General features: G+C 44.5%; 1 protein-coding gene across 6 annotated transcripts in view; it reads right to left on the bottom strand.

Annotated features, from left to right (window-relative positions):
- The window catches only part of tns1a (tensin 1a), a 53,139-nt gene that overhangs the window by 14,116 nt on the left and 13,401 nt on the right, over positions 1–25,622 (bottom strand). For 3 of the 6 annotated variants that reach the window (XM_079296751.1, XM_079296753.1, XM_079296754.1), the window contains exons 4-17: positions 15,681–15,719; positions 14,456–14,497; positions 10,133–10,182; positions 9,461–9,632; positions 9,242–9,292; positions 8,689–8,811; positions 8,171–8,235; positions 7,615–7,698; positions 5,815–5,927; positions 5,663–5,723; positions 5,485–5,560; positions 5,260–5,404; positions 5,061–5,126; positions 4,743–4,868 (exon numbers count right to left, since the gene is read on the bottom strand). In XM_079296751.1, coding sequence (XP_079152877.1) covers positions 4,743–4,868; positions 5,061–5,126; positions 5,260–5,404; positions 5,485–5,560; positions 5,663–5,723; positions 5,815–5,927; positions 7,615–7,698; positions 8,171–8,235; positions 8,689–8,811; positions 9,242–9,292; positions 9,461–9,632; positions 10,133–10,182; positions 14,456–14,497; positions 15,681–15,719 — 1,213 coding nt within the window. The remainder of the gene's footprint in view (positions 1–4,742; positions 4,869–5,060; positions 5,127–5,259; positions 5,405–5,484; positions 5,561–5,662; positions 5,724–5,814; positions 5,928–7,614; positions 7,699–8,170; positions 8,236–8,688; positions 8,812–9,241; positions 9,293–9,460; positions 9,633–10,132; positions 10,183–14,455; positions 14,498–15,680; positions 15,720–25,622) is intronic. The other 3 variants (XM_079296752.1, XM_079296756.1, XM_079296755.1) reach the window with 1 other exon arrangement.

The raw sequence follows: 25,622 nt of genomic DNA, 5'->3' as shown, positions 1-25,622 counted from the left end.
GATCTAAGTAGATTGTGCTGGAACTGCCACCTTGTTAGTTAATTGGTATTAACTGAAAGAAAATCCTGAAATCAAACATCTTCAGAAAATTGCTAATTCCTGAAAGGACAATATTCAGCACCAAATATTTTAAAAGGTTCCTGGGTGGATTCTCCCTTTGAATTCTGTTACGAGCTGCTTTAGAAGTTTACAGGGCTGGTGGAAACTTAAAGACGGGCTTGACACCGACATGATGACCTTATAAAAAGGGCCAAACCCATTTTTACAAAACACAGACACATAAATATAGAAACACACCTCAGGTTTCCACGCATAATTAAACGGTCCCATGGTGGGTCGCTCACCCACTTCGGAAAGAGGTCTGCAATTATAGTTTTATTGGATATGGTGTATGATTTCATGTATCTTTATAAGTGCACATATACACACACACACATGCATACAGACATCTACAGTAAGAGCTATTTGGAGTGGGAAGTTGAACTTTGAAAGGTCTCTTTGGAGTTGGTAGAATCTCTATGGGTTAGGAGGAAACTGGGTGTGCCAGCAGTAAAACTGGGAGGTTGGGAAAAGTGAAGCACCCAGCTTAAAAGAGGACCGGCGCGACAAAGAGGAAAAGAACCAAAGTGCATTAAAGACAAACCAAAACAATGCTACGCTTACACTTCAAGGAGCGGGATGATTTTATATTTGCCATGTCTGCCGCTCAGTCCGTCTGTCCGGCTGTCACAGTTTGAGGTAACGTGACGTGACTGTATCAGTGTCTGTCTCCACGATTGCTTTCAGGATGATGTCATCCATCCGCCTGTCTGTCATCTCAATGACTGTCGTAAAAAAAATACGTCCGTCAACCAGTGTACTGCTCCCATGTGCTCCTCTCAAAAGGGCCCAAGTAATCTTCTTTGCATATGAACAAGAAAATAATATATAATGCCATAAAAAGAGGACAGACAGGATCACGTCAAGATAATTCGCTGGCCTGTGTGTCTGCCTCTGTGCGTCTGGCTGTCTCCTGACTGGCGGGCTGGTTTTCCGTGCATCTGTCCATCCATCTGTCTTTCACTCATGAGGATCAGTAGCTGTCATAAAAGTGCATCTGCCTGATGTCGAGCTAGATGTTGATGCATCTCTTCTGAGAGCTTTGTGTGTTTAACTCAGAGACAGAAACATTCTACTGGATTCAAGCACTGCACTTCAATCCAAGTGCAAAAGAGGCTCACTAACAATCTTAAGCATTTGAATAAATTAATAAAGTTTCGTCAACCTCAGGCAAACCTATTTAATGTTTTTCAGAAAGGATTTGGAGGAGAAGGTCCTGAGAGAGAGAGAGAGAGAGAGAGAGAGAGAGAGAGAGAGAGAGAGAGAGAGAGAGAGAGAGAGAGAGAGAGAGAGAGAGACACATCTAGACAGACAGTAGGAGAAAGGAGGCATTAAGAGATGAGGACTGGCTCAGCAGGGTTTCCAGGGCTGGGATTTGAACCTGCTGCTGTAGCTCACCGTGCTGTCAGCAAGAGGTCGAACTAGAAGCATTATGTGCTCATGCAAGACACACACACACACACACACAGGGGGCTTTTAAAATACCTGACTGCTCTCCATTTATGCAGACTTTTGTAGGCCATTTTTAGTGTTCAAAGCTCTCCTTAAACCCCGATGTACTCGGTTTGACACCAAGATAAACAGCATAAAGAATGAGGAAGAGTTCGGAGCCAGTCTTTATGGCATTGAGTTGCATCACTGACATAAAAAATGAATTACAATGTTGTTTAACATAGAAAGAAATGTAACAGAAATGATGATGTCATTTAAACTTATGTGTAGAGTGAATATGTTGTCAGACATCAACTTAAGTTACTCAGAGGTTTGTACCAGAAGACTCAAGTGTTCACAGATAAACAAACGAACAAAAAGTTGCAACTTCTCACCTCCTGAGCTATCCCACATGCATCGTGTCCCAGTCCGAGCTCTCTGGAGCTCACATGAAGTTACCAACCGAGCTCCCTAATAGTTTTGGTGTACCCAAATTGCAGCCCGCTCATAAAACGTTCCACACGCACACACATTGCTCGCTCCATGACTCAGTTTATACCATATAGGTGCCAAACACACAGGATGCAACAGTGTTGACATGGAGACACGATAAACAGACTAACAGACTCATGTCTGCGGACCGAAAGAACAAAACGTTACATACAAGCCGTTTGGGCAAATGAGCGAGGAAATTACGTTTTAGGGGGTAAACCTGCATCATTTTGCCTTTAAACCATTTGCAAAAAGAACACACATTTTGCACACGAGATTTTATCAAATTTGAATTCACTGTATGGTACTGGCAGTTTGAAGGAGTAAGATGTTTCTAAATAGTAAAGAAAGTTGCTCGAGGAAATCCCAAGGCCTTACAGAACTACTCACCGACCAATGCTGTTCAGCTGAACTCCGTCTCTCCTCGATTTTACTTCATTCCTGAATCTCTCCTTCTTATTTCTTTCTCCTTCATTCAAAGTTCAGCAACATATCCCAAAAATAACTTCCCTCGCTTTGACGTTTTGGCAAATCTCTGCCTCTCTGAGCCTGCCTCTCTATCTCTGTCTCTGTCTCTATCCAGCTATTCCAGACATGTTTCAGGGCTCAGCCCCAGCCAAATATGGGAGGAGGGCAGTAAACAAGGAAGACAGCCTGTGCTGTCACTGGGCCCGCTGCCCTACTGTACACCACACACACACACACACACACACACACGTGCTGGAACACACACGGTTATTCTCCTGCGGCAACACACTATCTTTAGTGGTTATTCTCATTTTTCAGAACTCAAGGGATCATTACATTCCCAGAACACGTTTAAGTGGTATGACTTTCGGTCAAATTAGAAACATATGAAACATCTACTTGATATATTAAAGATGCTAAATGAAGCACTTGTAAACATCAGCATCCAGTATTAGTTTTAACACGCCAAACTATGTTTTTAGTGCCACCAACCGTCTTCTGGCATCTCTTCAAACATTTGGATATTTGCCATAAAGCTTCAAGAAATCTCAAAATGAAATGAATAATTTTCAGATGTACAACAGGACACATGTCCCTTTTTAAAAACCAGATTTGCTCGCATCAGTGCAGTCGCGCCATGGCTGCTCAGTGGCCCAAACGGTGGCCTTCTGAATGGTTTGACCTGCGGGTCGACAGCTGCCACCACACCACAGGGCTATTAGTAGAGCAAAGGCAAGCCGACAAACACAAGGTGCACTGCACACACACACTCTTAAGATTCCACATCAAAAAAAATGCTAAATCCTGCAGATGCTTTTCAGACACCCATCTTTCGTTGATGCCTCTCAAGTGGATTTCCAAAGTCGCTGGACTCTGTTTAAAATGGCGTCGGGATGAGTTAGCCGAGGATGAAACGTTCTTTTTACACCCGGACAAATAAACAAGTCTGGATTCTCCAAATGATGCCCGACGAGTGATAAGTGTCCTGCAGCGTGTACAAATAGGCCGTTCATGCATGCCAGTGTTATTCGTGTGGCATCAGTGTGTGTGGTCAACTCAAATGTGTATTCTAGCATGTTAAAACTAAAAAGACTTATATTTCACTTTTAATTCAAACGCTCACAGAGCTTTAGAAACAGCTCTCCTGTAATTTTCTTTAATCTTTTCCTCCGAACGTGCGGATTCTCGTGCCCAAAGTGTCGGAGCGAAAGGCTCCAATCAGAGAAATGAATAAACTGGCCGAGAGGTTTTTCTGCTGAGTGCTGAGAACACCGCCACCCATTCAATTAGAATCAAACTTGCAATCCCGGCAATTCCCACTGACCTTCTTTCAACATAGCAATTACCGCAACTGTTCTCTGGGGACGTTGATAAAAAATGAAATGGGTCTTTGTGAAGCTGTGTGTAAGAAAAATAAATCCCATATATATATAAACGTGGATGCAGCACTACGATGAGTGCCAAGTCCTGACTCAACTGATGCTGAGTGCATCCTCCTGTTTTCTCAGATTCACATTTATGTTAAGTGGAATGGTACACTTCTTAAAGACTCTACAATATTAAGGATATTTTATGATATTATCAGTGTTATGTTCAGTTTATGACAGATATTTACTACAAAGAGTGAGTCTTTGCTGTATGTCATACATGTGGTATTCCATGCACCGATTCTTCTATGGATGACTGAAGAGGTAGGAGGGGGTACACGATACAGGCCGACCAAGTTTCAAACTCCTGATGGGAAAGCTGGGAGTGGATGGAGGTGGGTTTGGGCACTTGTGGGACTTGGGGTTGCTGGTGTCTCAGGTTACAACCCCCCTGAGAAGTGGGCAGCCACCGGCAGGGCGACTGACGCCCCCCTATTTCTGCAGCGGCTATTTAAAGGAGTAATTGACAGACTGGGTTTTAGGAGGGTGGGGGAGCTGTATGGCTTAGAGGAGGAGAGGCGGTTTGAGGAGCAGAAAGAGAGACAGAAAGAGACTCTTCAGTTGAGTGCAGAGTGCATCAAAGCCAGAGATCTTGAGCTGAGGTGGTGACTGAGGAATTGGATTTATGTGCACTGCATTTTAAGTGTGGCTCTGAAACCTGTATGTGGATTAGTGATACTGAACATAGTTCATATTTGTCCATTTGTGAAGGAAAATTTAGTTTGAGGCGATAACGCTGTGGATGAGTGGAGACAACGAATCCATCTAACTGTATACTTGTGTGTTTGTGTGTGTGTGTGTGTGTGTGTGTGAGAGAGGACATACCGTGCTCGCCATCCACCGTGTCCTCGCAGCGCTGGGTGAAGCTCTCGTACGAGTCCCAGCGGATCAGAGGGTCCTGGGTGTTGTAGTCCACGGAGACGCTTGGCCCGTTCTCCAGGTGGCCAAGGCCTGAGGAACACATGGCATGATGTTAACGAAGCCCCAACAAAACGCTCTGGAAGTTAGGAATCAAAAACCTCCAGAAAAGTGATCGCTTCAATTCAGAAAATATGGTAATTGTCACCTTTTTGAAAATGTTAATGATACCTAATATATCAAGCTTCATATCAAGCTTCACATTGGTCAGGAAAAATTGATTACCTTTGATTTTTTCTGGTCCATATGAGAAAACAAACTCCACCTTCCCATACTCTGGGAACCTCTCGTCTGTATGGAGACACACAACAGAGAAATGTTTTGCTACTTGTAAAACAATGTGATTGGCAACTTATTTTCTTTATGATCACAAAAACACAGAGAAATATTTTGTAAAATAAAAAAATAAAAAAATCACACCCACCCAGAGAGCCGTTACCTTTGAAGGTATCGTCCAGCTCGTTCTTCCCGAACACCACCCCGAGGTCGTGGATGGCGCAGGTGTGGAACTGCACCCTGAACATCACATCCCTGGTGGAGTTCCTGTACCTCTTGTGGTAACACTTCAACTACGGGGAGATAAGAAAGAAAACATCAGCACATGAATCAACGTATTAATCAGTTTTAGTGTATGATAATAAGGTCTTACCAGGATGTCTCCCTTCAGAAGCAGGCCGGGCTCAATAGTGATACAGATACTTGTGTTGCTGTCTCCTTGCACATTGCTGTTATAATAACAATAATAACGCGTTAAAATCCAATACAGGGTGAGCTCTGCCCTGCATTTAAACACACACCACACTGAACTGAAATAAAAGTTTCCGTACTATATTCCTGACGTATAGACCGGTTGCATCGCCTGGTAGATCTTCAGGAAAGGACGGCAGCCTGTGAAGGGAATCAAAACCAGGAGCTTGAATCATTCCCAAGAGAACCAGCAGGCTCTTTCTGTTCGCTCGGCAGAGGTATAGAAGCTCACCTCCTTTGGACTCAAAGTTGGGTATGCCGTGCATGATGACGTGATGCAGGAACAGAGGCTTGTTGTTGATTTTTATGTGGCCAGAAAGAAGTCCGTTGAAGTATCGCACATACCTGAAAACAAACGAGCGCAAGCATGAGGTCTCCAATTCATGAAGCACATCCAGCTGTGCACAAATTCAACACGATATATTAATAGCTACGGCTACATGATCCAAGCATTTGTGGCTGCACCCCATCCAAGCAGATTAGACCCTCATCCTGTGTAATGCACCTTTACCGCCCGTCGGCTCCAGCAGCCCAGCCAGAGCTCCGACCATAAAACAACCTTCATCCACTACGGGAAATGTCAGAGTGAATGGGTGTGTGGAGGCCGGTCGGGGGTCCGTTGAGTGTGGTCTGGTTGTTAATGATGATAACAATGATGGCACCTAACGTGAACTTGACCGTGGGGTCGCCACATGCAGACGCTCCCCCCTTTGCTCCGCTGTCAGTGTCCAGATGGTGTGGCCTCTCTGAAATTCAATTAGACTGAGCGGGGAGGCGGCAGGGGCTTGTAGTGTCATTTGAGACTTAATCATGTTCTGCGTTTTACCAATGAATTATCCGATATTAAAGCCTTTCAAACTACGTACACACGCATATGAATTGAATAAGCCAAGATTAAAAACAAGTTAATGAAGAAGAGAGCCCATAAAACAATTCAGCCCATTTCCAGCGTGCACAGTGGCAGCCATTCCTCTCAGCAAGTTTGTTTGCTGTTGCATTCTAACATTTAATTTTACAAGCTTCTGTAGCAGCAGCAGCAGCAGCAGCTCATCTCCTAATCTTGATGTTAATGTCACACATTCCAGACCATAATACTTGCAGACTCCAGGGGCAGAGATAATTATATCCAAAGCAGGAAATAGCAGCGTGGCAGAGGGCAAGCCTATAGACCTGTTCGAGAATGCTGCCTGAATCACAAGCTGAGATGAAGTGGTGTTAAGTCCCCTGCTGTTTCCTGTGTTTCCTCATTTATTCCCTGCAACCTTTGTCCTGCTCATCTTTTCCAAGACGGGCTCAGATGAGGATTCCTCTCTTCGCAGGAGAAGAGAGACGCTGAGGGGTCAAGCCTTTAAGCAGTTAATTGCCTATTAATGTGGAAGGGGCAGGTAACATGGTAGAAGCAGATCTATGAGTAAAAGGAGGATTTCCCAGAAGATACTACCCCGAGAGGGGGCTGCATTCAAAATAAGACATTTCTTAAATACTTTTAAACCACTCTTGATTGGTTCTGGTTTGGAATTTGCGCTCTATTCATGAGCAGCCCATTATCTCAAAACACTCGATGTTAAAAGTGGAGAAGAAATGGAGGAAAATATGCTCCGATATGCTTAGAAGACAGGAATGAACTGCCACAGAGCCCCGCAGCCTCCCCCGAGACACCAGAGGAATCCCTCAGACAGACGAGATAGACGGCTTCTCTCCGCGCCGCGACGTTTACTCACAATTATCCCAATTAAAATTAAACTGGAGATAATCTGAAGGGGGAAAAAAAGGAAAGAATTTCCTCTGAAATGTTTGTCAAACAACAACTGGATCAGTCAGTTTGTCTTGTTATGTTGAAGCAGCGTGCATTCGAAAGTATGAAGAGCAAAACTCTCGGGGGGTTTCTCTCTTCACCCTCTAAGAATGTGAGCGTATTCGTCGAATGTAACATAAACTGCAAACATTCGGAAACAGCAGGCAAGCTGCTGCGGCAAAGGTCAGACTCATAAAGCTTCATGTCAGGCAAACAGGAAGTGAGGTAATAACTGACCGTATCTGTGACGGCTGGCCCACAGGAAGTGCTTTGTCCTCGTAGAAGCGGCGCATTGCAAACCTGTCCAACGCCTGGTCAGCACTGCATCACACACATTTGAACAGACATTGTGATCATTTGTCATACTCGAGAGCAGTTTGCAGTATCAAAGCTGCACATTTTTCCCCAAGTTTGAGATTGAGAGAAATCCCCCTGGCCTTCATCATTTACAAAGTAGCTTTAAATCCTCCTGGCTCCCTCCCACCGATCAACATCTGGTCACATTAAAGAAAGATGACATGTTGGGAGTGCTTCTTCTCACAGAGCCAGAATAATAAGCTTCAGTGCTTTGCAATAATAATAACATCGGCGTTTCATTTTCAAGGCTGCTCAAGTCCCAGACCTCGAGGGCCAACTGTGATTGACTGGCGCTCCTGTCCTCACAAAAGGAAATCACGATTCTTAAACATCAGCGGCCTTACTCCTTCACCTCTGCTGATCAATCTCTCCGCTTAAACTACAGCCAACAACAATGAAATGTGGTAGCAGGATCATGTCGACAGATGTTTGATACCTTGCGGATATGTTGCTGTAGTGCATGTACGCAGCCACCACCACCCCTGTTCGACCTCGGTTCCCCTGTGACACAGAAACAGAGACCACAAGACACGTGAACATCTCGTATCACACCGTGTGTTTAAATAAGACACAAAGGAATGTATAACTGCAAGAAAAACTACAAGAACTCTTTGGCTTTTGCTTGATTAAACAAATGAAGTAAAACGTGATAATCGGTTTTAACTGGTGCTGGTTTGCAGATTTATTACCTTTGGACGGAGCCACGTTTGCTGCTTCCCACTGTTTATAGGCTTTATGCTAAGCTATGCGAATCATCTTCACATTGAATGGACAAATATGAGAGGGGTATCATCTGAGTCAATAGGAAAAGGAATCAGTGTATCGGTAATGTTGAACTACACCTTACAGAATATTAAATTCAACTGGGCACGAGGAGGAGGGCGTGTCCTTGATGATAAACACGTGCTGTTCTTTCACATTCTGAACATGGTGCACCGTTCCTCCCTGCTTTACCTTGTTGTGCAGCACCACTACGTTGCGCGGGTCTCCATTGAGCCACGTGTCGATGGCCTTGCACATGCTGCAGATCTTGTCGAGCGCCGGTGCATGGTGGTCTGGCCAGCCAAACTCCACAACCTGAGGGTGGGGACCAAAAGAAGGGGTTCTTTCATGCCTGGTTCTGGACTGGCTTTGAATGGGATGTTGATCACCGATGAATAATAAATATGTGATATTCTTTAGCACTGTAAGCTATTACGTGCACTGTTTCATGTTTTTATAACGTTATCTCCCAAGAATGTGGTTGGCACTGCACTCTGACGTGGCACTTTTCTGAGGTTGCAGATTTATCAACATTTGATCGTGTGGTCAGTTATAGTAATGTATGTAAACTCGCCACCAATCAGTGGCCACAAGTTAACCGTGCAGTACTTAAAACAAACAGCGCAAAATCCTCTGGCCTCGGGTTACTTTTGGTTTAAATCCTCTCTAAACAGGAAGTCACGTATTAACATGTGTTTGTATGTGTCTGGATTCAAACAACAAAGATGATCCAGCTGCTTTGTACCTTAGGGTTTACATTTGATAAGTCACTGCTCCACTCGCTCAGGTTGAGAATCTGAAATCAGAAAGAGAGCATATCTAAACATATCAAAGCAATACTAATAATGTTGTTTGTCCCTCAAAGAACTCACAGAAACACAGTCGGATCATTGAAACATAAAAACACATCATTTGATCAGATAATGTTTTTTATATAGGAGTCACTTTAGGGGGCGTTTCTCACCAGATAGTGCTCGCCATGTTTGGACCGCAGCATCGTTGCCACCTCCTTGAGGTTGGTGGTGTAGCTGCGTTCCTCGGCGCCGGCGGGGAAACAGACAGAGATGATCCTCTCTGTGATGTAGACCAGGTCCACCTCATAGCTCTCCTCCATGGCCGGAACCACACTCTGACTCCTGGAGAGGCAGAGGGAGCGAGAGGTATTGATCTGAGGATTTCACCTTTTCACCCGTTTCACACTTGATGAAATGTAAACTCCCGCAGATCACGCTTATGGTTCTTGGAAAGGAAAAGATTCACAATCCGTCACCGATTGTTGACGTGATCTCTGTTGATATCACTGAGATCGATAGCATAGAGGTGGAATGATCATTTAAATGTCTAGAAAGGAGGAAAAACATCCAGAACAAACGATCCTTTTTTGGACTTTTTGTCCAGACGAACATTTGGAGTCGTGCTTTTTTTGCATTTCTGAAGGAAACTGGCAAATCAAAGGAAGTTTTTAAAACTGAAAAAAAGAAGATGCATTTGGTTCAACCGGTGATGCTGGAGGAAAAATAAACTTTATTTCTTAATTCATTCCATATACCTTCATCATTCCTACTGCTAAGTAAGTGTGTACATCTGCACATTCGAATTCCGTACAACACAATAGTACAACAATGCTGTGTCTTACCGCGACTGCTTTCGCAATATCTCCACACTCTTGCAGGACCTCGTAGATCCCTGGAGAGCGCACACACACACACACACACACACACACACACACACACACACACACACGCACGCACACACAAAATGCACATATAAGCAGAGGGAGGGGGAGAGAAAAATGATTTATAAGCACAGTCTGTCTTAATAACGGGGGATGTTATTGAATTCAAATCTGACATAACCTGGTAAAAGTATGTCACAGAGGTTAAACTGAAACAGTTTTGGAGGAAAACAAAGAAAAGAAGAGGAGGAAGAAATGGATGGTTAGGGGGAGAAAAAGGAGAATAGAGGCAGCAGAGGAAGAGGAAGAAGAAGGATAAGGCAAACAAAAACAAAGTTCTCAAAAAAAGTAAAGAGAAGAGTCCAGCAGAGAGAGAAAGGGAAGGAGTAGAAGAAGAAGAAATTGTTCAGGATGAACCGAAGAAAGAAGTTTAAAAAAAGAGAGGATGAAGGGTAAAAATACAAAGCAGGATTACGTAGTATTGGAATTAAAGACAGAAAAGAAGAGGAAAAAGAAGGAAGAGAAGCAGGAAAAGGACGAATAGAGGAAGATGAAGAAGAGAAGGAGAACTTGAAGAAGTAGAGGATAAATGATGGAAAAGACAAAGAAAGTGAAGGATGAGGTTGCTGGGAGAGAAGAGGCAACTGAATTAGAGTAGGAAAGAGAAGAAGTAGAGTAAGAAAGGAAGGAGGGTGAGGAGGAGGAGAAGAAGACACAAATCACAACACATCAGTGTGTTGCAGGAGAAAACCACCCTGACTCAGGTCAGAATCTCAGCACACACTTTAATTACCCAGTCGTGTATTTAGTGAGGAAAGACTGGAAGCTGTTCTACTGTGACGGGTGCTGCAGAGGGAAAATGTTACTGAAGCTGCTGTACTGTCGAGGAATCGCTGCATAATAGATGCTAGAGTTGGCTCTTCCTCTCACTGTTTGTTGGCCCAGAGGAGAACTTATCTGTATGAGTCGGCTGCCATCAAGATGAAGCCATCCAAGAAGATAGAATGACGGCAGAATTTATCTTCGTCCACTTCTTTCCCTCGTCAGAGAGAGAGAGAGCGTTTGGGCTTCACCGGTCAAGTGGTTGAACAGAGATATTGGCAGGAGAAGGGTCTGGAATCACGGCGTACGGTTAAACACACAGCCCCAAAGCTCTCTCTCTCACAGATGAAGCTAATCCCAGCCCCAGGAGCCGAAATGGGAGGCATAATTCTCTGTGATTTGACAGGAACCAGATGCTAGGCGGACCGCGGACGCTGGTGTTTGCAAAATGAAACAGCCTGTTCGCGTGGGGCTTCGTGGGGTGTCACGCCGGTACGTTTCACATCACAGGAACAATCTGTTGTCTTGTAGCAACATGGGCGCAGCATGAACGCCTCGTGAAAGTCAATGCAGCATGTAAAGTGGAGTGAACTGTCTGTCCATTTAAAGGCACTTTTTTTACACGGTGAAAGGCTGGTTCTCCTCGTCAAAAAGATTCACGTGAAACAACCAAAGCCAACAATAAATGAAGACATTTTTCCTGTGCAGCCAAAGCATGATACCGCATATCTTATTCCTTAGAAAACACATCAATGAGTGACGTGTTCCTTCATGAACATGAACCTATACCTCGTGCCACATCTTACTTTACATGAAATGTGAATTCATCCGCTGCTGAAAATAGTCCCAAACAAATTCCCTGTTCTGCTGTTTGAGTATTGAGAAATAGATTGTTTCAGTCCATTTATGAAATATGTTGACGGTAAGGAAAATATATAATACCAACCACATTCATAAGAGAATACGATCATAATTAGTTGCATATTTTAGCATAGATTTCATTAAATATGATCAAAAGCTCCAGAAAAGCTACAAATGGACTTTGTAAAAGCTTTTTGTCAACGAACGCATTTCACACATTTTAAGCTGCACACTTCCTGTGTGGGAGGGGCCTACCTCGCTGAACAGGTACCCAGTGCTCCACCTCCAGGATGACCGCAGGTGGTCGAAACGCCTTCGAATGCAGCGGCCCAGAGGCATGGCTACAGATAGACTGGAACCGCTTCTCTAAGTTTTACGATTAAGATCATGAAATCAAAACAAAGAAGCTCCGGATCCTCATGCTGGAAGAAGATGCTGGACTTTATCAGCGATTATGTAATATATATATATTGATGCATCTTCTCTCCGTTCTTTCCTCTCGACTGTCTTCGCCCTACTTTCTCCTGCTTCCTCTCTCCCTCACGCCCACTTTGTGTTCTCTGGATCTACTCCTCCCTCGGTCTCATTATCTCTCATTATGTCCGACTCCCCTCCGCTTCTCTCGTCTTGACTCCCTTTTTTTCCCAGGCCGTGTGTTTGTGCATGTATGAATGTACAGTATGTTTGTGCTTCTCTGCTGCACATGTGTTTAAACCTTAATTGCTTAAGCAGTAACATGACGAGTCATTACAACAGAGACATTTCTTTCCTTTGTATTCTTTGTGCACAGTGAAAATGTACAGCAGTGGTTTTGATTTACAGCGTCTCAGTCTCTGTCCTCTCATGAGCCACAAACTGATTTAATAAAAGGTTCCCACAGTTAGCAGCCACAACATATGGATGATAAATCAGGCTCACGAGCCTCAGCTGAGGATGCAACTCGTTTTTATATGAAATGTCTGAGTATTTACTCCCAAACACCACTTAGTCATTGTCAAATAGTTTGTGACAACTTTCTCTACTTACAGTAAAAATGAGTAGCCTCTGTCTTGGTATTTTTAGTGCTGGCACAGACTCATAATTACATCCACGTTTCCCATAAACCGTGTTGCTGAGAGGATATTGATACTTTGTTTCCATTGTTTCTCTGTTTCTGCGTTTTACCAAAGAGGATGAACACAATCGTACACCTCTTATTGCACAAAGAACACAGCATGAGTTTCCTGCTGATGGTAGATAATTACATCATTTCGAAAATATTGTCTTTTGAGTGTAAAGATTGACTCCCTGTAAGCTGGAAACTTGGCCCAGAAAGGTTTGCAGCTTGTTTTGTGTGCTGTCTGGAATCACAGCAACCTGCAGTGAAAGAAGCTGCACAGAAACCTCTCCATCCTTCAGTCCCTGCTTGTCAGGCAGTGAGTCTGCGGACCTTCTCTCTTCCTCTGTGTGAAGTCCCAGACTGTGAATTAATCTCCACGCAGACTGCTGTACACAGACCGATCTGTGTTTATAATCTCATTCTGAATCACCGCCGCTCTAAACATTCGGGCGACGTCCGACGTAAACACTGACTCATTATCGTGACTCACGGAGGAGAGAAATACCAGGGATGCGGGACATCAGTGCTGCTTTTATCTTTTGGACAAATGTTGCTTCTGGTTTCATGAAAAGGAAAACAAAGACATGAGCCTCTTATGATCTAAAAACATTTTAAACAAGCTCACAGATTTATGCCTCTGTGACCTGTGGTTTGAGTGACCTGTTTTCTCTCTGCCATCATAGTGGTTCTCCCCTCTCTTCATTTTCTGGAATCTCGCCCTCTTGGAAACAAACACCCTTCATGGTTTAGCGATGTCAAGCTAAACATGCATGCCTAGTCTCGGGCCAGGCCTTGGCAGCCATTTCTGGCACAGATGAGACACAATTTGCAGTAAACTGGCAGCAACAGATGTCACGGCAGCTTTCCCCATTTTGTAAGGTATATACCAAATATTTCTTTATACTGGCACGGAACACAGCGAGGGTTAAATCATTTACCTCAGGCCACCTGGTTGTATCGAGTCAGGGATATAATCATGGACTTTTTCGTCTCTTAGACAGGGAACTTAGCCACTTAAGAATTTGAATTACATTCGTTGTGTTTAGATTATTTCAAAAAATGTTTGTTCAACTTTAAAACATTTTTTTACCATTAACAGATTCCAATTCATGGTCACTTTAATTTCGAGACGGGTCCCTTTACTGTAATTTAAAGTCACGAGAGCCGACCTGAAATAAAAAGGAGTCGAACCTGCAGAGCAGCAACAGGAGCTCTGATTGGCTAGCTGCTATGTATGGCATGCTGCTGCCACCTTCTGCAGTGAGCAGGAACAGGTGGTCGTATTTACAAGTTATAATGAATTTAAAATATATTAATTGAATATACTGAAACACAGAATCAGTCTGTGATTATTCCAGTGCCACACTCCAGACTCAAGAAAGATCACCAGTGCATGTAAGTGTTGTTATTCCAGCAGGTTGCTGCATAACAATAGCAGCCTTTATGAATGAGGAGCGTGGTCTACTTGGCATTCACACTAATGAGGAAGAGGTGTTACTCACCGGTGTATCTACATGCTTTAGTGGCAGCTGAGGAGTGGGAGGCTGGAGAGAGAAGCGAGACAGAGTCAGTGGGTTCGTCATTGTTTCTCTCACACCGAGGAAGAAACAACATGGTGAGAGAAAGGATGAGAGACACACAATCCTCAATTGTAAAAAATTTAAATAAAATCAAATCTCAGAACACAGATATCCAAGTAGCAGAATATTTCAAAAGAAAACATTCAAAATAAAACTATATTTCACGATATTTCAGTGCGTTCAGCCACATCTCATGAAATTAAATGTTTTTTAGATTTGATGCGGGTAAAAAACAGAGCAAATATAAAAGTAATCTGGTCCACAAGTGGAGAGGGAGAGGCAGAGATGCAGAAGCAGAGACAGTATGTGAGAAGTGGAAAGAAAATATGTACACACACACACACACACACACACACACACACAAAGAGCTTGACAGTGATCCATGTGTTAAGGAAAATGTCTTAACTGGGTTAAGTACAGCGTCTCAGGCTGATGTGAGCTCTATAAACAAAACTGGGGACTGTTTAACAAGCTGCTGCAGTCATTTAAAACGGCCGGCGTCCAGAGTAAATAAGTGAAAAGTAGTTACTGCTGCTCGGGAATGTTCCTAATTTGGTCATATCATCGGTGGTTAATCTTGAAAATATAAAACAGGACTGACTGTGCCACTCTTTATCCGACTTTATTGACTAGAAATCAGGAGAACGATCAAATTGCTTTTCCCCGCTGGTTTTCTAATCACGACCCACCATTTGCTGAGCGTGCGTTCTTTATGGAAGTAAATTAAATCTCCCATTCAAAGCTCATTAAAGGGAAAATGACTCGAGCCTCAGTGTTTCAGTGCATAAATCACATTTTGTCTTATAAAGGAGCAACCCCGAGAGGAAAGGAGAGTAATCACTTTGACTGCAGCCCAGTTTCTGTCCTCTCCGACTCTGTGTTGCATCTAAATAGCTTCCTGAAACTTCTCAGGACCGTTTTCTTCGTTGCTGTGTCTTAAATGTATACTATCAATTGATTGTATACTTGTACTTCAATGCATGCAGCGGGCAACAGGACACGGAGGGTGTCTTGACCTGTCTGTGTGTGCTTCTGACACAAATCCAGGAGGGATCATTGCATCGTGACGGGGATTTCAGAGGTCAATGAGATCTTTAAAAGATGGTCTCATGGTGCACACACACACACACACACACGTTACACTCACCAGATCATAGTTGGTAGTTAGTTGACATGATGTGGTGACCTGTAAAAGGAGAAACAAAGAAATCGTGAGTGAAGAAAAGCATTAAAGTCTGCTGAAAAAAAGCTGTAAATGTTAAGTAGATCACATTAAACAAAGACAAGATGAATAATTCAACAAAACCACCATAAAGGACATAAACTAGTGGCATGTTATGAAGTACTTTAGGAGTGTGTTGTGTATATTCTTCTGTAGAAACAGGGAGGGAGAGACATCGCTGAGAGTTTCCCCCTGAATGCCGGAGTATTCCCCAAATCGCCCTGATTCTCCCAGCAACAGCATCACTTGTCCCCTAATTATACTTAGAGCGGTATTGATTTCCTGATGCTGTAATGCTACATGTAGCGGCTTTAAATAGCAGGCCATTTTGGTACTCAACGCTTATAGTATCCATGACAGGCGAGTGTGGCTCCTAATAGTCTGCATAACCCTGTGCACCGCTAATCCCTGATTACGGCGGGTAAACAGGCCCTCTCTGGCAAGCTGAGTGACGTCCATGTGATTGCGTTTACTTCAGCGCGCACGAGGGAGCGCATGGACGCATACGTGTGCTTGATGCGAGGTGACGGATGTTTGCGAGCGGTGAGATGAGAGAGCGCGCTATCTGGAGACAACAGACGCAACGGCAGGAAGGAAGCCGCCGTAATTAGTTTGCTCTGGGAAAACAAAAGACTCATTGGCTTTGTAATGCTATCATCAAGTGTATCAGAACACAGCAGTGGGATAACATCTCGGCGGAGCAGATTCCACCGAGCGCATTGGTGTTATCGGTCCGCCACTCAGTGCTGATACGGTTATGTGCTCCTCTAAAAATATGAAGAAGCTCACCAAGGGTGTACGGAGGTATTTCAACAAGGTACAAAATGTTTCTGCTGATTTCTATGTTGCATTGCCCTTTAATATGTTACCACACTGACTGGTTCTGCTTCTGATATGCACACTGCAATATGATTTGCGCCCTTAAATAAGACATGAAGTGACATTTTTCATGTCGTAAAATCTGACTTCATAAGCTAACATTTGCAAGTCTTGTGTGGACATCAGTTGGACCTTGTCCTTGTGTGTGCATGTGTGCGAGTAGCCATTCCTTTTGAGAAACACAACTTGGAGGGCATCATTTTTGAATAGCCGGGTTAATTAAGTGAATGAGTTACAACTGTTGCAGGTGATACAAGGAAGTGGTTAAAAGTCTAAATAAGTTGGAGAACATGCATCTGATGACAAGGATGCGTGCATTCACAGGATTGTTTGAAAAAAAGATATGTTGCAAAGAAAATGTACACCGAGCTAAAACACAATAGCCCTGCAATAACTCCCATATGCATGGGTGTATTTGTTGAAAGTTGATCCAGCTGTATGGTCTTGCAAATATTGTTATCACAGCACTTTCTTCAGAGAGGCAGTCATGAGAGAAGACGGCCCGAGCAGCAGACAGAGAGAAAATACAGACCAACACCGTGTCAACTTAAAATCCTCACCGCATCACCGTGCAACCAAGCGAGAGAACAACAGCTACCCTGACTTCATCCATATATGGCGGCTGCAGCGAGAAGCCAGACTAGCACCAGGCTTCACGTGGGCTTTACCAGCTCAGACGGATAAAAGTGAAGGAATCGCCGAGAGGCCCTGCCACACGCTTCAGCACCTCAACTCCATCCGCCTGCAAATGTTTGTGCAACTGCATCTGTAAAATAATCCAGTTCAGTTGAATAGGGATAGAAAAAAAGAGCTCTTTGTCTGAGTTATCCGTTTTTATCCGCGCATTGTTTCTTCAGCATATGTCTTGCAACGGACGATTTGAAATGATGAATGTTGACCTTTTCTTTGGCCACTGAGTGAGTTTCACCAATCACTTCCCAGCAAAGTGACCAGCAGACCGCAAAGAAAACTCTCTGGCATGTAGAGAAACAGAGTCAAAGTGTTGCCTAGGCTTTTAGAAGAGGGAGTTTATAATCTCGTCGAGTCACGAGGGGCGTCTGGGAGGCCGCTGAACTAGAACAAGGAGTCAAGCGAGCCGAGAGGCCTCATTAGGGGGCAAACAGAGGTGAGCTGAGGCGGGACGTTGTTGAATTACCCGCAGCAAAGGTGAAATGTCTCAGGTGAGTCTCGACAGCTTCACAGAGGTTCCCTCCTCTGTCTTGATTCCCCCCCCCCCTCACAATGAGAGCGTGGATCAGCGACAGCGAGAGCTTTAATGACTTCAGCAAAAGTGCTGCTCAAGTACTCAAGTGGGTTTCTATGGAAATGGAGAGCGCAGAATATCAAAGCAGGACTCTGGAGCCCGGTCCACCGAGCTGAATCGTCGTATAATGAGTAAACGTGCCGCAGTTCAAGCAGGATAGTGATGAACAGTTTTCCCTCCACGCTCACACACTTCAAACAGGCTGGAACAAGCATCCTCAGAGAGCCGAGGAGGAGCAACACTGGCTTGCTCGGCAACCTTTGCATTCTTTGTTTGCACTTTGTCAAACAACAAGGGCAATCAGCTTCCATCGTCAGTGCTTTTATTGTTTTCGCTTTGTGCTTTTTGACAGGTAAATGCATGTGATATATTGCGTGGCATACCCATCAAGCTTCTTATTTTTCCAAAGCTTAAAGATTTGTTGGAAGTTGAGTTTTTTTGCCCACTATTTTGTTGCTCTCTGCCGTATTTTCCAGAGATGTATGCCCTCTTACCCCTCTGACTTAGCAATAATCAATCTGGTCTTGACTTGATCTACTTCAGCCTAACTGATGGGAGAAGGCATGTCTCCCACTGTGCATAAATCACCTCATTGGCTCCAATAAATAAGCCTGCCATTGGTCCAACCACACTCAGAATTCCTCAAGCACTCCTCCTGCCCACACAAGAGCCACTGCCGCGCTGATGGCAGTTTGCCTGAGAAAGTAAATTCTTCACTTTCCAAACGGGGGCCAAATAAGGACTGAAGCTCAAACGGCCCCTTTGGAGGGATTTATACATCGGCTGGGTTTCTGTTTAACTTGGAAGGCTCATAAATCCGCCGAGCTGCTGTGATGGTGAAGAGCCCGTTCCTTTTCCCGCTTTGACATTTTGACATAATGTCAAGTGTGTAACACGCCATGTTCGACTGGGTGGCTGTGTGTCGCTGGCAGGAGCGCGTTGGCAGCGGCGAGTGATGTCGTCAGTGGCTGAATAATGATGCAGAATTTAAACCGACGGTTAAATCCAATCGTCTCAAAGAGCAGAATGATGCTTGGGAATATTTTACCACTAAAATGCTATCTTTCCTTTATAAGAGAGTCAATAATTCAATATCCTGTGAACCAGAGAATCCACTAAACATGTAATTTAGTCACGGGTCTAAGCGTTTTGGTGGATATTTAAATTTGGAACCAAACATCAGGAAACATGCTTTTCAGTCTGGGCAGCTCCATTTGCACCCAAACAGGATGGAAAATAGCTGTTGTATAAATAATTGTTTTTTTAAACGTACACACTGCCTGCCAGCTGTTTTCCATCACCAACCGGGAGCGCAACACTGACAAGGTCTTCCCACGGCATGAAATCCATATGATGGTCGTTGAAATGACGAGGCCGTGGCTGGACAAATGAAGTAAAAAGTTCCTCCTCCACCCTTCTCATGAAGAATCCACCGTCTAAACGTTGTGGATGAACACAAGAAGGGGATATATTTTTCATATGAGAAGAAAATCACTACCACATGGTTAACACAGCATAAATAAGCTGCGAAATCGACCGACAAGCACGAGCATTTGCTTCTACCCTAAATGGTTCAGACAAAATACACCACAACACACAGGAGGTTATTTACAATGAGATGCATCACAGTGGATTGCCTTCTTATTTCAACTGTCTTGACTGCCAGTGAGCTCAGATTTGTGGCCAACAAAGGCACTGCCAATATTTCACCTCCAAACCCGACATGCCGATGTCGGGTTTGCCACTGGGGAAGCGACTGTTTGGTCATGGTCAGGCCACAGTGAACGGTGAGGGGGCTCTGGCTTGGCTTGTATGGTTACAACCAAATCACTGCGAGCTACAGACATCAAAATAGCCCATTGGACAAGGAAATTCTGAATATCAGTTGTGCAATTGTGGCTCACTTTGGACACAGGTTGAAAACCTACAAAAATTGTGAGTTCATTTTAAAATCGTGGGAGAGGTCGAAGACTTTTTTGCGATAGAAAACGTGCAAACGTGTAACACTTCAAAGGCCGGGCTTCTGTGAGAAGCTGAAAACAAGCATGTTTTCATCATTACTGCACAGAGCCGATGTCGGACGGTGCTGATGGTCTGTTCCGGACAGCGTTCGCCTGCCAGTTCCTGGTTAATTAGTGCTGGCTACAGGACGCTTTCTCTCATTCCACCACTGATAGCACAGTGAGGCGAGAATAAAGAAACACCGCCAAGCCAAAACAAAGGGTCAACACACAGAAAATCACCATCAAATACAGGCTAGAACTACAAACTAGAACACAAGATACTCAAAAGGATTACTTCTTAATTTATGCGGACTTTTCTTACGTAAGTGTGAATCTGAAAACAATCACCTGGTATTGAAATGTCCTGTCACTCGAGACTTGCTTTTTATTTTCCCTTGCCAGCCTGTCACTTATTGACAGGAATAAGTCAGTGGGCTGAGCCTCTGCTCACTCAGCCTTGGCCTCTTGTGTGGTTGCATGTTAAATGCCATCCTCCCCGCTCACTACTGCTTTTATAACACATACTTTGGAGCTGACGCAGCCGGAGGTTTTTTTTTTTCACAGTTTACCAGCCACACGTTCTGTTTGTGTGCTTTTCTCTCGTGAAGCCGACCGTAGAATATCTCAAAATTCAATCTGAAAAACAAACATGATGCGTGACATGGCAAAACAAACATATCTGCACAAACGTGCGAGTGGAATTTCTATTCGGCAATCAAAGTTATCTACTTTGAAGATGATTTTCATGGTATGTTTTTCTCAGCATTTCTGCTGAGGCTGCCAAGGCTTCACTCCTTGATGCGGCAAACGATGAACCGCCCTGAGGGAAGCTCGGCATGTTATTCAGGGATGGGAGAGACAGATGGAAGAGACAACCGGTTCAAGAGGGATAGATCTACAGGGAAAGCAGCCATTCTATAAGCATCACACTTGGAGAACATCTTCGTGTTATGAGACACCAGGGAGACATGAGTTAGGGCTTTTTCTGCAGTTTAAGAGGGTTTCTGGGCAATGTGGAGAAAGTGGCAAAAGGCCGTTTTTCCTCGTGACTTACGACCGATTTGATAAGTGTAATGACGAGGCGAGAGCATGAGGGTTCAAGGTTCTGTAACATCTTGAAATGGAATTCAAAAAGAAAGAAGAAAAACGTGTCGCAGTCAAAAACAAGTGTTGAGTTTTGGCACGGTAATAAAACCGCATTCCTTCTTGTCGTTTTGACTCTTTCGTGGAAGACGGGACACACAAGCCTCGCGACCTCTTGACTGTTCATGTTTAACTGCCAACCTTGTGTTAGCTCAAGTTCAAAGGTGAGTGGCTACCATCTTCAGTCTGCATCCTCTCTCAAAGGTGCCAGAAAGAAAGAGTGTAAGACATTTCCTGCAAGTGTTCTACGTGACCAAGTGCTCTACTTTATCTCTCGTAGTTCCACAGCAGATGGGGGTTACGCTGGGAGGGGAAACGCGTGTTTGCCTGCTGTGTTGACCAGTTGCTCCGGGTCTCTCTGCGAACTCCGCAAATCACTTCTCGTCGGGGCAGGAAAGGCTGACGAGCCTCAAACAGCAACTGGAATGAACTCTGACTGTCCCGTTCCCATGGGAGCAACTTTCCCATGAGTGGGTGGCAAAACCAGCCCGCACCCAAAACATGCAGAGGAAAGCATTTTATAGCTACAAGCTCAAGCACCAACAGCCTAAAGCACTCAGAATTCAGCTTTCTGAAGACCTATTTTAAGCCACGAAAGAATGCAAAGAACTACAAATTCAGAAAACATGTTCAACATGCCAACCATGCAAACTACAAATGGAATATACTGCAAAAAAACAAAAACTCCATGCGTCTGAAAGTGTACTCTGCCAGCTGTCTTACCTGCACGCCGGTGCCACTTTTTCTCACGCTCTCTCCCCCTCTGCCTTGTTTCTACCTCTGCATTCTCCCTGCCTTCAGACCCCCCTCTGGGAGAGAAAGAGGGCAAGAGAGGGAGTACCAAATACAGACACTTTCCTCCTCCTCCTCCTCCTCCTCCTCCTTCGCCTCTCTCGCTCAAAACAGCAGTAATCCCAAACGCGTGCCAGAGAGCTACTGATCTCGATTCTGTGTATGCATGTGCGCGCATGTGGATGTCTGTGCAGCCTGTGGACTGGACCAGGATACACTCTTTGTACTGCTGGCTTTGATTCCTCCCGTCAACTGCCAAGACATTTCGAAACACGCTATATAAGGCCAAGAAAGTGGCTTGGGGCTCCTTATGATTCCGGTACCCAAAACGAGAGAGCAAAAGCCGTCAGGGGGCCGACAGTAACTGTATCCCTCCCTCTGCTCAGCCACTCTGTCTATTTCTCTCTCTCTCCTCCCTCCTTTGCCTCATAGCCGTCTCTGTTGACACATGCTTGACAGAGAGAGAGTGAGAGGGAGACAACTTTTCTCTTCTTCTCTCTCAATTCAAACGTCTCTGACTGAGCAGAAGAATGTCCTTCCAGTCTTATCTTATCTTAAAACGATTCTGAGCACACTGCTTTACATAGAAAGTGCTTATAAATAACAATAATACAAGAGCAGTGCAGGTTCAAACAGAATCCTCTCAGGCAGCTTTTTCCCCCAAAGCATTTATCGTCAAATCTGAAATGGTACTTTTGCCTTCTATCTATGCACACACATGCATGCACGTTGACCTCAGAATAAAAACTTGAGGTCGACAGACAGACAAACTCCAAAATCCCTCTTTTCTAAAATACTTGGGAGGAAAATGTTTGCCAGCGCCCCGTCGGGTTTTAAGCACCCGGGGTGAACTTAGCTCTTGACCTCCAGACGAGGACTGAGGTAAATTGGTCCATCACTCATCTGCTAGCACCCGGTTATTAGGCCGCCCGTACAGTGTTGTCTGCCAGCTCTATCTCCCGACTACCGCGGTGCATCTATACCGCTGAAGGGCGTCGCTATGGAGAAGTGCTGTGACGGCTCTTTGATGTGACGTGTTTGCGCCGGGGAAACAGACTTGCCTCTGTGAAGGGCTGCTGAGGAATGAGGAGGCTTGTGTGTGTGTGTGTGTCTCTTCATTTTCTCTCTCCCTCTCTTGTTCTACCTTTTTCACTTTCATGCTTGGACAGTTGCTCTCTTTTCCATGCCAACATTCTTGAAACTCTCCTCATCCCTGCCTCTATGCACATCTTACTGTGTTTTTGGTCTTGCTTCACGCACGTTCTACCTTTGGAACATAAAGGAAAAAAGCTGGTAAAACACCACTGATAGCAAAAGATGCCATTTGGGGACCATCTTATTTGTGCTAACATCCCATTTTTGTCTTTCTACCAATCATTCGAAAGCTCTAATGTCCACACAAACACATGCCGAGTCACATAAACAGTCGAGAGTTTTACAGCAGGTGGTAACATGTTCTTGTGGAATATTAAACAGATTCTGGGTTGCACACAGGTTAGGATGTGGATTCAAATGTTGATTAAAAAGCTCGAAAGACCTCGAACCACTTGACCTCAAAAGTCTGCACCGGAGGAGATCCAGCTTAGCTGAAGTCAGGCTGAGTCCAGTTTGGAATGTGCACGAGTTGACTCGGAGACAAACAAATGAGCTTCAAAGTTACCTTTAAACAGTAAACGTCAGCTGTTACAGGTGCAGACCCTGAGAGTTTGATGGAGCTTCCTTCCTTCTTCTAAAATGCTTCTTCTTTACTTTCTTGCACATCGGTGCTGGTGTTATGTAAGCTGCCAGTGAGCTCAGCTTGACAGAAGAGGATTTTGGGCGACGAGTGATGAAACGGGGCCGCCTGAGTCTCCTCGCGCAATAATATCCCCTGGATTTTCTTTTGCATGACAAACGAACTGTTGAATCTGCTAAAAATAGAAATTCAGCATGTGACTAGGCTTCCAAATCTGCTGCGAAACCTTAATAGCTTCAAACCAAGGATGCACTCTCTTTGCTCCAGGTTTGGAGAAAACCTGTTGATTCAAGAACAGTTATTTCTTAAACTATCAAATGTAAAATAGCCGACTGGGTTGACACACAAACATCACTATGAACAATGCATGCTGTCAATAATTATGTCAAGTATAAATGCATCAACAGGAATACGCTGCTTTGGATTTGAATGCGTCTCGTACTCTCTGTTATTTTATTCTTGGACTGCCACCGTGACTCACTTCCTTGTCCCACTGTTTCACCCCTGGTGCTGCTCTCAGATCTGTGAACACCGACAGGAAGTGGAAAAGCCTGATTACGAGAGCACTTTGTTCGGCTCCAGCTGAGAGCAGCGATGAGTAAACAAGGCGTGAGATTTCTTAAATGTCGTCGCTGAATCAAAACTTGTTGACAGTACAGATAGAAATGGTTGGTAAACCGTGAGAAGAACCTGGGGTAAGTGTCAGCAAATCCCTGCCTGGTCCCATTCACCTTTACTGTAATTATCAGAACTTGGAAGTTCATCTTATTTTTAAATCTGCACCCACTTTTGGCACATTTTCTAGTCGTTTGGGAGTTCTGTGCAGCCAGGAAATCATGTCTTCTCTCCCTACAGTTTGCTTGTTTGCGTTGCACAACCTAATTTCATAAAATGCAGCCGGGGAAAGACAAAACATTGTTGTTTTCGTGAGGATTATTCAAACGTCTTGCGCTCTCACTCGTCTTTGTCCAACCCGTTCCCATCATTCCTCCCCGGCCCAGCCTTCCCCTGCCAAACCTCGCCTGTGTCTTCCAACCCGCCAGCCCGTCGAACAGCGCAAACCGCTGCAGCGGCATTCCAGGAGGCTCCTCCAGGACATGACAGGGATAAATCATAAGGAATAACGAGTGCTTGTTTCCGTGGAGGGTGAGGGAGAACCGAGAGCTTACAGACTGTCCAGTCAACACGCGTACTTGCACACACGCATGTACAAGGTTCTGTTTGCATATTTTCGTTGCAACGGTGCCAAAATGGAAACCCTGAATCCAGACAGTGGAGTGAACGAGTTTACTCATAAAACAGTAGGAAACATTCATGAAATGTGGGCAGGTTACCACAGTGATGTACGATCACATACATAATGTCCACAGCAGCCGGTTTCCGCCTTTAGAAATCGATTTAAATAATAAATCGAATTTATTGCACCAACGTTTCTCCATCCTGATTTAAAGATTCATGTCTAACAGAGAGCATCTGTCTCCAACCACAACTTGGGTGTCCAGCCAGGTTTCGGGCAGTATCCGATGCAGCCACATCACCCATGTCCAGACAAGCCTCCACCTCAACATGGACAACCATAACAACTACACTAAGGTCACCAAGTCTGCACCGCGGGACGAGAACGCATCCGCCGCCGAGCTGCGACCTCCTCGGGGCTCCAATAACAAGACGTCCACGCAGAGATGGGTGCGGTTGGACGGAAAGGAAAACAGAATGCGACGGGTAGCCAGAGACGATGAGCCGTTCTTCATCAAGGCACATTGGTGGACATCCGTCTGTTTTTTACCAAAACAAATGTATGTCCTCCGAATAACTGAGCAAAGGCAAATTTAGCAGGTTGATATGCAGTGTTTCTCACGCTTCTTGATGTCAATGGCCGCACAGTGAGGCCAACGTCAGATGCCAGAGAACTTTTCATGTTGTTGCGATTCCTCTGGTCGCCAACAGAGATCAGTAAAAGCCACTTGGTGCTCCTCAGAAACTAATAATAGAGTCGAACAAATATTAGAATCAGCCTTGAGACATGTGTAGTTTATGTGTAATGTAAACTC

The sequence above is a fragment of the Melanostigma gelatinosum genome (genome assembly GCF_949748355.1).
Source record: "Melanostigma gelatinosum genome assembly, chromosome: 24".
In the NCBI taxonomy this organism is placed as follows: domain Eukaryota; kingdom Metazoa; phylum Chordata; class Actinopteri; order Perciformes; family Zoarcidae; genus Melanostigma; species Melanostigma gelatinosum.
Note: the sequence above shows the minus strand (reverse complement) of the source record. Positions and strands in the feature narration are given on the sequence as shown.